The sequence below is a fragment of the Zeugodacus cucurbitae genome, chromosome 3 (assembly GCF_028554725.1).
Source record: "Zeugodacus cucurbitae isolate PBARC_wt_2022May chromosome 3, idZeuCucr1.2, whole genome shotgun sequence".
Classification (NCBI taxonomy): Eukaryota; Metazoa; Arthropoda; class Insecta; order Diptera; family Tephritidae; genus Zeugodacus; species Zeugodacus cucurbitae.
In genome coordinates, this window is record NC_071668.1 from 29,742,576 (window position 1) to 29,756,687 (window position 14,112).

General features: G+C 39.5%; 1 protein-coding gene across 1 annotated transcript in view; it reads left to right on the forward strand.

Moving 5' to 3' along the window:
• Positions 1–7,322, forward strand: part of At2g31690 (uncharacterized) — a 34,145-nt gene extending 26,823 nt beyond the window's left edge. The window contains exon 3 of the mRNA XM_011189180.3: positions 6,318–7,322. Within this exon, the coding sequence (XP_011187482.1) occupies positions 6,318–6,532 (215 nt within the window). The 3' untranslated portion in view covers positions 6,533–7,322. The remainder of the gene's footprint in view (positions 1–6,317) is intronic.
• Positions 7,323–14,112: the final 6,790 nt, after the last annotated feature.

Sequence of the window (14,112 nt, forward strand, 5' to 3'; positions counted from 1 at the left end):
GGTCCCGATATGCATATACCTTACAAATTTTATCTCTATCAGATCCAAAACATGGAAATTACTCAAAAAGAGAGTTTTTATAGACAAGTCTTATCTTATCTTACACATATCTCAGGAACATGAAAAAATAGTACCAACATAATAAGAAACATGTAATCCAAAAGCGAATTTTATTCTGAGCAAAAAAAAAAATAAAATCATGATGATTTATGTCTATACGTTCCTCAGTTGGATTGTCCATATATATTTAAATAATAGCTCCGAATGTTTCTAAGCGCAATATTCGGGCGTATAAGCAATTTGATTAAGCAAAACTCGAGATGAGACTCAAAGCCTGAGTTCAAAAACAAGTAAAGAAGGGCTAAGTTCAGATGTAACCGAACATTTTATACTCTCGCAATTTATTGAAAAAAATTTTATTTATTGCATAAAGTTTAATAGAATAACGAAAATCGTCATATATAGTATATGAGGGCTGAGGTAATTCCTGAACCGATTTCATTCATTTTCACCAGCAAGGTGAACTATATCCAAGACTATACGCTGACTTAATTGTTATGACCCGATTTTAATAATTTTTGGAACAGAACACTATTAGAAGAAAACAATTTCCTCTGAATTACATTAAATTATCTAAGAGATTTACCCATATTTTCGATTAAAATTTAACCTTAGGCGCTGAGTTCAACACGTTCCATATCCGAGGCCTTGAAAAGTTATAGTCCGTTTTCGACAATTTTTTCACAAATGAAGTGTAAAGTTTTATTCCGCTATCTTCATTGGTTCCTTATGTATATATTATAAAATGAAGAAATAAGATGGAATTCAAAATTTAGTTATAAGGAAAGTAGTCGTGGTTGTGAACCGATTTCACCCATTTTTTTCCGTGTTATCAGGGTGGGGGATGGGATCATGTGTAGAAGTTCACGCAAGTGAGGAAAGTTTTTGATTGTCATTCACTTGGGAGTGGCCAGAAACGATTCTTCTCCACATGGTTCAAGCAGCTCACGACTTCCGGTTTTAGACCAAGTATCCTCTGGGTAGCCAACAGACATCCGTTTGAAGGCGAGCTAAAGTGAGAAGGCGAAGCCCGCTTATGCGGTTGTGCGTAGGGCTTGGGACCCACCACATAAAAACACCCCCCAATGAAAAATCTACGAAAGCCTCGGATGAGACACCCCCCTTTTGATGACGACCCCTGCAAACGTTTTAAGGACAATGATATAAGGGCATGCACCTGGAATGTCCGGACCCTTAATTGGGAAGGTGCCTCTGCCCAGCTGGTTGATGTCCTCGTACGACTCAAGGCTGACATCACCGCCATCCAAGAAGTGCGATGGACGGGACAAGGACGGAAGAAGGTGGGTCCTTGTGACATCTACTACAGCGGCCATATAAAGGAGCGCAAATTTGGTGTTGGATTTGTGGTGGGAGAGAGACTCCGTCGCAGAGTCCTGGCATTCACCCCGGTGGATGAACGTCTAGCCACAATCCGCATCAAAGCGAGGTTCTTCAACATATCGCTGATTTGCGCCCACGCCCCGACGGCAGAGAAGGACGATATGACCAAAGATGCTTTCTATGAGCGCCTAGAACGTACCTATGAGCGCTGCCCCCGCCACGATGTAAAAGTCGTGCTTGGCGATTTTAACGGCAGGGTGGGTAAAGAAGGTGTCTTTGGCACAACAGTCGGAAAATTCAGCCTCCATGACGAAACATCACCAAACGGCCTGAGGCTGATCGACTTCGCTGGTGCCCGAAATATGGTCGTCTGTAGTACCAGATTCCAGCATAAGAAAATACATCAAGCTACTTGGCTGTCTCCTGATCGAAACACGCGGAACCAAATCGATCACGTTGTGATAGACGGAAGACATGTCTCCTGTGTTTTAGACGTGCGTACGCTCCGAGGACCAAATATAGACTCGGACCACTATCTGGTCGCAGCGAAGATACGCACCCGCCTCTGTGCAGCAAAGAACGCCCGTCAACAAACACAAGGAAGGTTCGACGTCGAAAAGCTGCAATCGCAACAGACAGCCACGAAATACTCTACTCGACTTGCACTCCTGCTCTCTGAGAGCACTCATCATATCTCGATATAAGGGAACTGTGGAACGGCATCTCAAACTCACTGCGTACCGCTGCAGCCGAAACAATTGGTTTTCGGCAACGACAAAAAACAAGCTGGTACGATGAGGAGTGCCGTCTCGCAGCGGAGAGAAAACAGACTGCCTACCTCGCAACGTTGTAAACGACCACAACACGTGCTGGATGGGATAGATACCGAGAGCTGAAGAGGGAAGCGATACGCATCTGCGTGAGTACGAAGAGCTTGAGAAGCTGGCAGACAGAGGTAATGCTCGAAAATTTTATGAAAAAATGAAGCGACTTAACGAAGGTTTCAAGACCAGAGCATCCTCATGTAGAGACCAAGGTGGTAATCTGGTAACCGATGTCCAGGGCATACTGGGATTATGGAGGGAACACTTCTCCGACCTGCTGAATGGCAGTGAGAGTACAACACCAGGAGATGGCGAACCCGATCCCCCAATCGATGACGATGGAACAGATGTTCCATTACCCGACCATGAAGAAATTCGAATAGCAATTACCCGCTTGAAGAACAACAAAGCAGCGGGGGCCGATAGATTACCGGCAGAACTATTCAAATACGGCGGCGAAGAACTGATAAGGTGCATGCATCAGCTTCTTTGCAGAATATGGTCGGAAGAAAGCATGCCTGACGATTGGAATCTCAGTGTGCTCTGCCCAATCCATAAAAAGGGAGATCCCACAATCTGCGCCAATTACCGTGGGATCAGCCTCCTAAATATCGCATACAAGGTTCTATCGAGCGTATTGTGTGAAAGACTAAAGCCCACCGTCAACAAACTGATTGGACCTTATCAGTGTGGCTTTAGACCTGGAAAATCGACAACTGACCAGATATTCACCATGCGCCAAATCTTGGAAAAGACCCGAGAAAAGAGGATCGACACACACCACCTTTTTGTCGATTTTAAAGCTGCTTTCGACAGCACGAAAAGGAGCTGCCTTTACGCCGCGATGTCTGAATTTGGTATCCCCGCAAAACTAATACGGCTGTGTAAATTGACGTTGAGCAACACCAAAAGCTCCGTCATGATTGGGAAGGACCTCTCCGAGCCGTTCGATACCAAACGAGGTTTCAGACAAGGTGACTCACTATCGTGCGACTTCTTTAACCTGATGCTGGAAAAAATTATAAGAGCTGCAGAGCTAAACCGAGAAGGTACAATCTTCTACAAGAGTGTACAGCTCCTGGCGTACGCCGATGATATTGATATCATCGGAAGCAACAACCCCGCCGTTTGTTCTGCTTTTTCCCGCATGGATAAGGAGGCGAAGCGAATGGGTCTGGAGGTGAATGAGGACAAGACGAAATATCTCCTGTCATCAAACAAACAGTCGGCGCATTCGCGTCTTGGCTCCCACGTCACTGTTGACAGTCATAACTTCGAGGTCGTAGATAATTTCGTATACCTGGGAACCAGCATCAACAACACGAACAATGTCAGCCTCGAAATCCAGCGCAGAATAACTCTTGCCAACAGGTGCTACTTTGGACTGAGTAGGCAATTGAACAGTAAAGTCCTCTCTCGACGAACCAAAATCAAGCTCTACAAGTCGCTTATCATTCCCGTCCTGCTTTACGGTGCAGAAGCTTGGACGATGTCAACATCAGATGAGACGACACTAGGAGTTTTCGAGAGGAAAATTTTGCGCAAGATTTATGGTCCTCAGAACATTGGCAACGGCGAATACCGCAGACGATGGAACGATGAGCTGTACGAGTTGTACGACGACATTGATATAGTTCAGCGAATAAAAAGACAGCGGCTGCGCTGGCTAGGTCATGTTGTCCGAATGGACGAAAACACTCCAGCCCTGAAAGTGGTCGATGCAGTACCCGCCGGAGGAAGCCGAGGAAGGGGAAGGCCTCCACTCCGTTGGAGGGACCAGGTGGAGAGCGACCTGGTTACACTTGGGATCTCCAACTGGCGCCGAACTGCGAAGGAGAGAGAGAGGTGGCGCACTATCGTCGATTCGGCTATAACCGGCTAAACGGTTGCAACGCCAATCACATACACATACATCAGGGTGTCAGGAAAATATTATATACCGAATTCCATTGAAATCTGTCGAGTAGTTTCTGAGATATGGGTTTATGACCCATGAGTGCAGCTTCCTTCTGCTATATCTTCTGTAAATTTAGTGTTTCTGACGTTTTTCTCAGTTAACTCACTTTTAGTAATAACCTAACCTTTGTATGGGAGGTGGGCGTGGTTATTATTCAACCATTTTCATGGTGTGTGATGCCCGTATAATGCCCGTTCCTATGCAATTCTTTATTTTTTAAATTTAAAAATTTTACTGTTATAGCTTTATTTATGGCTTAGTTATGACACTTTATGTGTTTTTGGTTTTCTCCATATTGTTGGCGTGACGATGGTCCCATTTTGCCCATTTTCGAAAGCAAGCCCAAGGAACATGTGTTCTAAGTTTCATTAAAATATCTCACTTTTTACTCAAGTTATCGCTTGCAGGGACAGACGGACGGACAGACGAGCAGACATCCGGGTTTCAACTCCATTCGTCATCCTGATCATTTATATATATATAACCCCATATCTAACTCTTTTATTTCTTGGTGACACAAACAACCGTTATGTGAACAAAACTATAATACTCTTTTTGGCAACTTTGTTACGAGAGTATAAAAATTTGAATTTTTTAAACATTGCGGACATATGAGCCTCTTCAAAGCTTTGTTGTTCGACAATTCTACTGTTTCTGATTATTAGAGTTGTAACTATTCACACCCGCTTCTCCATCGTGGCATTGTTTCGGTAAATATTTTATTAAAAATATCACCAAGTATGAAACAGTAAAGAAAAGTAATTTGGGAAACGGAATTCTAATTAGATTACTAGAGTTTAATTAAGACATACTGTGCCCAGTTATTCAAAGTGTCAATTAGCAGAATACTAATTTTGAATACCTTTATTATTATCGTCTAAGAGCAAAGAAAATTACGGTGCAATGCGAGAAATAGCAAATTACACATTAAGTCGTAACTGTTGAAATCGACTGTTAAAGGTGCATGACACAAAAGTAATTAAGTTGTTAAGTAATGAGTGCAATAATCGCAACAAAATCAATTATATTGACATTCTACTCCACAACAAAAGGCAAAATAAACAGAGAAACAAAGCGTAAGTAATAATCAACACAATTGCCAACGGTACAAAAAACCTCTGAACAATTGCATTTTATACTCGAGCGCATAAATTTACCGCTTTTCAGTGTTGTTGCGGCTTCGCCATAGAACTGACAACCGCCAGCTTGTAATTATGATTTTTGGTCACAAATGTCAATTCTGTTTACAACTCGATGCCAATTGACATCTGAAGTTCTTCCTCAAGTTTCGCAATTCGCCGCAAATTGGAATTACAGTTAGACCAATCGAACACAAGTTACTTTAAGTTATTTTTCATTTTATGTAATATTTTTGTATACTTTAGAAATCTCTGGCGATTGCAACGGCAATAAGTGCCACAAAACAAATTAACGCATCGCGTGTTGTTGTTGCCGTTCGCCATTATGGCGTTGTTTAAACTGTTTCGCCGATTTTGGTAACGACAAGTTGCTTATTAAGGCAGTGGCTAATATTTTTCAACAATTGGTTTTTTTTCTCTGAATGATGCAGTATTGCAGTAGCTACATATGTTTGCAATCGATTCAAAATTCGAGACGGTTGGTCACGAGTACTGGTCAGACTTGCTTTTTATTTGTTAGCGGATTGTTAAAAAACTGTTCGATGGAGTTACTTCAGAACTTAGGAAGTTCTTAGAAATTTAAAAACTTTTCGACATCATTACCCAACTCAACGATTGTTTCTGAAACCTAAAATTAATCTGTATAATCGGTCCTTTAAACCAATTTAATAATTTTCGCCCACCCTTCTCTTCCGGTTGGCTTTATACCATAAGATAAATATAAGATAAGTCTCAAAATATTCTGTGATTTTTTTTCCTATCGTAATATGACATATGTCTAAGAATTGAAAAAAATCGGTTCACATGTTGTCCAAGGTGCCTTAACCTTAAATAATAAAATACATCTGAGCAACATTTTTTAAAGACATTATATGATGATTCCTTTATATTACCCTTATTATACTAAACGTTTGTATGAATTCTCTGTACATATTTTAAATTACCGCAACATATAAATAAGTATATTTTATCTTTTTCTTCTTTAATTTTTTGCAGTATATGGCAAGCGTGTTATTTCACGCTCCTGTTTCTATGAAGATTACGAAGACTCCTCCGATCGCTGCGGTCACGAAACAGGCTCATCGTACATCAAAACGATTTTCTGTCAAACCTGCAGCACCGACGGTTGCAACGGCACCGCCGCTTTCGCACCATACGCCGCGTTAGTGCTACTACCGATCGGCACGTTGCTAATCAAACTGTTCAAATGAGGATCGTCGAGATGGGAGCGCAGTTGAGGTTATGGCAGGAGTCGCTTGGAGTCCACCTTTGCAATGCTTTTTATTATTAAGACAAAACCAGCTCTTTAGTTTTATGTTTTCAATACATAAGTCACATTTAAACATACTATAAGTTAGCGAATTAATTTTGCGATGTACACAAAAACAAAGTATTTATAATTCATCCGAAATGTTTTTATAACTATAGAATATTTGTCTAGCTTCTAGTTAAATTTACCTCTTTAAAAACCAAATATTTAGATGAATTTTTTCTCAAAATTTTGAATAAATCTATTAACAAACTTGAAGCAGTACTCAATGAAATTCGCACAAAACACAAAGATTATGAATAATAAAACTTAACAAAAAAATCAGCACCGCAGGATTGCACATACGTATTGTTACACCAATGAACTCTAAATAATCAGGAAATTATGGCATAACGGTTTCTAATACACAAATATTCAATAAATCTTTAAGTATCAGCACTCGGAGCAGCATTACGAAGTATTTCAAAAACCAAACATAAATAACATCGTTAAAACAAATCACCCCTGAATCCTGCTATTTACATATTTCTATAAAAATAGTGATTTGATTGATTTTAAACTATTAAATGAATTGATATAGCTGACCTAGTATTAAATGAATTATTTCGAAATTGAAGTAATTAATTTGGCATCACCTTTGTCATACAATTTATATTTATTATATGGTACAATTTTAAGAATGTAAGAACAACAGATGTCCCAATAAACTGAGTGATTATTAAATTGTAGAATTCTAATAATTTTTTTTATTTTTTGGTATTACGAAAAACAATCATGGAACAATTAATGGTAAAGAAATTTGCTACGTGAATAACATAATAATATGCGGGATCTTTGGTAACTGTATAGCGGACAAGCTTGCAAGGGAGGGACCCTAGCTACATTGACGTCGGAATGGGAGCGCATTGGTAGTCCATGGTCCACCCGCGCAAGAGCACGAGCTCGTCAAACGCTGGTCAAATACCAGTACTTGGGCAGTGGCGAGGTCCTTTCGGCCCTCTGTGGAGCGTAAACGGTCCTTTCAACTGCTTTCTCTGGACAAGGTCCATCTCAGCGTCATCATGGGTGTACTTACTGGGCATTGTCCAATGGGTCCCCTTGCGGTGAGACTTGGGATCGTGACAGATGCAAGTTTGCCAAAGCTGTATGGAGGAAGGCGAGATGGAATCATCTAAGCATTTCTATCTACATTGTCCAGCTTTTGCCACACTGAGGTTGAAACACCTCAGAAGGCCCTTTTTCGGTGATCCTAGCAAATTGGTTAGAATCGATATTAGCCGTCTTAAGAAATTTGTAACGGATTCCAAGCGCTTTGCTGAATCCAAAGGCCTTTGATCCAGAGGGAGTTTTATTGGTACCACAATGGACAGCGTCAGGCTGTCTAAGTGAGATCTTCTGTTTTACAGAGATCTGCCTACAAACCTAACCTAACCTAACCTAACATAATAATATTGTACTTGGTCTACATGGAAAACTAAAAACTACCCAGTAATTGAGGTGTCAAGTATTAAAGAGCTCTCAAAAATCAATAACCACGCTGATTTTGGATTCACCATACTGTATTCTGTTAATGAATTGCAACGCAGTTTTCAAATCATTCTCTGAAATCAGCGGAAATGCAATTATGCTTAATTGCTCCTTTTTTATTTTTTTCCAACGTTCCTTTGTCATGATTTAATTTTTGTGCAGTCGCTGCGCTCTAATCTTCCTCGTTGATTGCAGATGTGCTTTTTTAGAATGTTGCGTTCACCGCCTACGCTTATTTCTGCGGCTCCACGCCGGCACGTCTGGCCTTTGACCGCTGCTATAGTTTGTTTCAAGTACATAAAGGCATATGTAAAGACGAATATATGTGCATATATAATTGACAATGACCGTGTCTGCGCTTGGGGATAAAAAATTAACCGTCGGGCAAAAAAAAGTTTACAGAAACTTACATTTCATACCCGCATATGTGCATACAATACCACTTGATTTTACGTTACTTGGTGACTAACCTTACTGCCTGAAGGGTTACTCTCGAGTTTAAAGAGTTACGGAATAGTTTCTGGAAAAGATTTTGAAGTTTATTTACTTCGGAAACTTTAAATAGTTCAATTCGAAACTAAACTATTCTACAGCTTCTATAAAATACATATGTATGTAAATTGAGAGTTATATAAACTAGTAATTCTAAGAACTTCAAGAGAAAATTGGAAATATGGATTAAAATTAAAATAGAGGTTAAACCTTGTAAATGATTATAAAATATCTGCTTTGGTAATTGCGACGTAAATTCTACTTTTTTAACGCTTGAATAAGGTGAATCTTATATTTCTATGCCGAGCTGAATGCTGAGTGCCGAATTCAGTATTGTAAATATTAATACTTTTTGCTTCCATCATAATCTGTTTTTTATAATTTCACATAATTTTAATCCCATTAAGGTGGAATCCACTTTGCTTTTCGCACAACATTAATTAACCAACTTGTTTTATTTAGCTGATAGTTAATTAATGTCTCAAATTTTGTTTGGGAATTGAAAATGAGTATTGTTAAACTTCTGCATTTGCACATTAAGGTGTTTCTTATAATATAAGTACTTTCATAAATTCGATAACCTAAACTAATATAAAAGAATCATTTTGAGAGTAATGTTGAGGGATTTGTAGCCTATGGACTTTGTTCGTCGAGCGAGGACTTAACTTTTCAACTGTCTACTCAGTCCACACCAGCACCTGTTGGCAAGAGTGATTTTGCGTTGGATTTCAAGGCTAACATTGTAGATTGTGTTAATGCTGGTTCTAAGATGAACGAAATTGTCTGCAACTTCAAAATTATGACAGTCAACTGTGACGCGAGAGTCAGGAGATATTTCATCTTGTCCTCGTTGACTACTAGCCCCATACTCTATGTACACTTTTGAAAAACATTGCACCCTGTCTATTTAACTATGGGGTTCTTATTTTATTCTACAGCAATAGATTAAAGATAGTGAGCCCCTTGTCTGAAACTTCGTTTCGTATCAAAGGCTTGGACAAGTTGTTCCCGATCCTGACGGAGCTTTTCATATTGTTTACACAGCCGTTTTAGCTTTGCGGGGAGCCAAATTCAGACACAACGTCAGAGAGGCAGCTGTTGAAAAAGAGATGAAATGTATCGATCATCTATTTAAGACAATGCTTAAGTCAATTTTGGAATTTCTAAAAAAAAAACATTATTTGGAGATTATAAAGCATTTAAATTCTGATTTAAAGGAAAGTGCTTGATACATTTAAATATTTCAGAAAGTATGAAACATCAGAAAATGTGCCACGCAAAAGAGACCTCGTAAAGATTTCCGAGCAATCGTGTCGTCATATTGGTTAATACGTAAGAGAAAATTTAATACATCTTACCAAAATTAAGTGAATGTATAGTCTTGATGATGTAGCTTGGTGCCAAAAAAGAGATAAATTGGACCTGAAATCGTATATAAGGATTGTCGAATATATACATAAGTATAGATCAAATAGAGTTTTCTTATTAAAATGAATATTCTGGGTTTTGAGTATAAACCTTTCCCTAACCAATATACCAAATATTCTGATGAAATCGGCCTAGAACTTGATCTAGTTCTCTTTACTGTAATAAAAGTAATAATATCGATACTTGAAAATGTCATATCTTTGAACTCTGTAATTAACTTTTTTCGTTATCATTATAAGAGGCGGATTTGGATTAGAAGTTTTCCTAAAATATATAAAAATTAATGCCACTTTTCGTTGTAAATTTATAACTTAAGAACGGGCTCGCCTATCCAAACCAAATGTTTAAGCTTTGTTCGGACTATTTAGTAGATGGTTTATGTGAAGTTTGCACAATATGGGTCGAGCGATGCTAAAATTGGGAAGAACCGCTTTAGCACACTCTATGGTTTCTTTGAGCTCCTTAGTGAGCTCCTCCTTGGTTGGTGGATGCAGGTGAGCTCTTCTTAGAATGTATGCAGCGCGTTTCCTCTCTGCATACTTCGCCTTCGATGGCTCTTCCACCCTGAGGGTAGGCCATTCTTTCGGCACTGCACCAGCAACTAAACTTTTGGCTACTCCCTTTGCCTTCTGCCTCTGGTTGGTAGGCTTGGATCCGGGTGCCGCTGTTGTTGTTGCCTTGCTGGAACCTGGCTTAGCTGTAGTTCCAGCACTGGTGCCAGCCTTAACATTCAGACCAGGCATAGCCACTGTCTTCGTGCTGACTGTCTTAGAGCTCGTTGCAAACGCTGCTCTTTTCTCGGAACAATCCGCTCCTTCCGGCTTTATTAAAGGAGGACCGGACTTCCCTGATTTTCCATTCTTGTTATTTGAAGTGTTCATATTTGGACCCACGAATGTAGGGGAATAAATGTCCCCTTGCGCATAGCCCCCGATACGCAAGCAAGGCTATCTTATTACGGAGGGCGTCAGGTATCCGTAAGCTCCGTTCGAGACTGGGCTATTTAAGGGCCCCCAGCCAGGTTGATCCTCGGCACGGGTCGCATGACACCTTGATCCAGCCCTTTGTTGTACCCCCTACCAGGATACGACTGCGTCACCGAATGCTGTGCTATTGAAGAGCAACAAACACTCAACAACGGAGTCGCACCTTAGCTAGATACCTCGCGACTGTGGTAGGGACAGACCGTTACCGGACAGTTCCCTCCACAGTTGCGACACTGTGGTAACTATTACCAGTCGGAACCCTCGCGGAGGGTTCAGCGGGGGATTTTTGCCGACCTAAACAGGCTTAAGTTTTCATAGTTTGTCGCAATGGGCCTCCTAAAGGCCTAAGCGCGTCGTACGACGTCCACATTACCAACCTACCTACACATAGTATTGTCATTTGATTATGCCGAATTAGAAAATGTGAACCTTTAATAGATATGTAGCTACATTTCTAAATACAAATATAAGTATTTACCTCCTTATGTGTATCGGAGTAGACCGCGCACTTGATTGGCCGGTCTGGTTTGTCCAGTGGCCATGTGCCATGCCTTTTTAAATGGTTTATGGTCAAATTCTAGCCAAGCAAAAAATTAACAATTTACGCACAGAGTGTCCGGCCAGTTGGAGTGGCTGCTGGTGCCCGTGGCAATTGGCATGTGGCACGAAGTCTCTGCTGCGAATTTTATTTATTTTTTCCCCCAAAGTAAAGATTTATTTTGCATTATCGGTAAACATTGTAAACAATATGTGGTAAATATGTGTTGCCATGTTTAGAATTCAAGTCAACAGTTCTTGCTTTTTTTTTATCTCAATTCGCATTTGACTATTTTTCACCAAAAGCAAAAAATGCGGTTTGCAACGCATTGCGCATGCGCGCTGTCTGCTCCCAACTATTTGGCCGTCACGCACTCTGCACTCATACATACACACATTTATCGATTTGTTTACACATAATTTAAGTACTATATCTATCATTCTGTTAGCAGTCCTCCTTCTTTATCCCGCCAATTCGGTTCGCCGCAGGCCGATTGTCGTCCGATTTCACTGTCGTTTAATGAATAAGATTAATGTCAAGATTTGCATACAGACACATAGTTATAGCCAAATCGAGTTTGCGACTGTTAGCATTTGTGTCCGTTTTATTGCAAAGAACGCTTGTTTTTGTTACTTTCAATATGAATTGATTAATAAATACGCAGCGATTACTTGCATTAAAGTAATAACACTAAATTTGGTTGTCGACTTGCTCGGATAGTGTTAATTCTATTACTTGGGTTTTATGAATTGAGAGTAAGTTTGTAAAAAATAATAACAATTATTAATTATTAGTAAGCTTCCGGTTTCATTATCCGCATATCACCGATGGTTTGCTCCGCTAAAATCCTCTACCAGTTCCAAGCGTGGTTCAATTGCAAATCATACCATATAGCGAAGACATATGGTTAACTCATAAGTGCCGGTACAATCACACGCAAAAAGCATTTTTGAATTTGCCTGTAGTTCTGGAAACACATTAAAAATAAAACGTTTGATGATAAATGGATTACTAGCACAGTAAAGCATGTTGGACGATCGGTTATAGTCTATAAGGCAATACGCATCTGGTGTTGAGCATTTAGTCTCAATTACAAGTATTTTATTAGTCATTATTGGGTCATTAATAAACAAATTGAACTATTCAAGTATTTGAATGATAACGTTGCCTCTAGCATCGAATTTTGGACTGTCAGGGAATCGGAACTTTCAACAAGACGATAATCCACAGCACAAGTCCAAAATATTTAGTAAGTGGCTGTTCTATCGAACACCAAAAATGCTCCGCAGTGTTCAGATCGTAATCTCATAAAGCATCTATAGGAACACCTTCATTGTAAAATCAGATAGATCATTTTAAGCAAGGACGACCTTTAATTGAAGAATGACCAAAATGTTTGCAATTACAAAAAATGTATACCTAGAATAATGAAAAGAAAAGCAAACGAAATACTAGAATTAATACGAATTTAGTTTATCAATACACAGATTTTAACATTTTTGAATTTTGTGTGGAACATTTCCGATTGTTTTAGAACTTGCCAAATACCATATTTTTGATAAAGCGCTTTGCGATCTCAAAATAAGTTATTCCTTTCATTCGAAACTACAAAATTTACTAACTGATGTTGGTTTAATTCTTCTTCCTATTTTAGGAATGTTGTGATGAATTTCGAATAAGGCAGAAATCTTTTGTATCCACCAATTTCGTTAAACGAATGACTATAAATAACTTTAGGCTGCAAATTTTTTTTTTTTTTGATTACTAGGTCTCATACAAAGGTCAGGGTTCCTAAATGTCGAAGACTTGTCTTGAGCGTTGAACTTGTTATCTTTGAATCTCTATTTAACCAACATTTATTTTGTTTTTGATCTTTTATTTCATTAAATATATATATATATTTGGTGTAGGAACCGCTTACGTGCTATATTTAATTTATTTAATTACACGATTATAATACACTTCCATTTAGTTATATACCTCCACTGTCCGTTCCCAGATACCTTATACACCTCGTATTAAAATGTGGTGAATATAATTTGAGTAGTGTATTCAAATGTGTGTGAACGTATAATACGTTCTTTGAAAACGGTTCGTTCTTTGACGGAAATCCAGTTGTCAACAGTCGTTGGGATACAGTGCCCGTCAAACTGTTATCATTTCATGCCAAAACCGGAAATTATTTAACACACCGCCTCTTAAATGTGGTATATGAGCGCAGTGGCTGCCATACTGAACTGTTGAAGCATCCCCCTTCCGAAAGGATAAATGCAGAGTTTCGTATTTAATGTTGGTCTTCGTATGGCGCCATTAGGACTGCCACCTTCTTCTGCACCAACGATGTCATCACCACCGTCACAACGGCGCCAAGGGAGGCTTAAAGAAACAAGTGACCCACTGCTAGTGGCAAATAGAGCAATGGGAACACAGCCGACCACCGACAGCAGAACTAACAACAACGACAATCCAGTGACGAAAACTGTTTACAGTTCTTAGCACTACAGAATTATACAAAAATACGAAACAGCAGCAGCTCGGCCACAGCAGCGA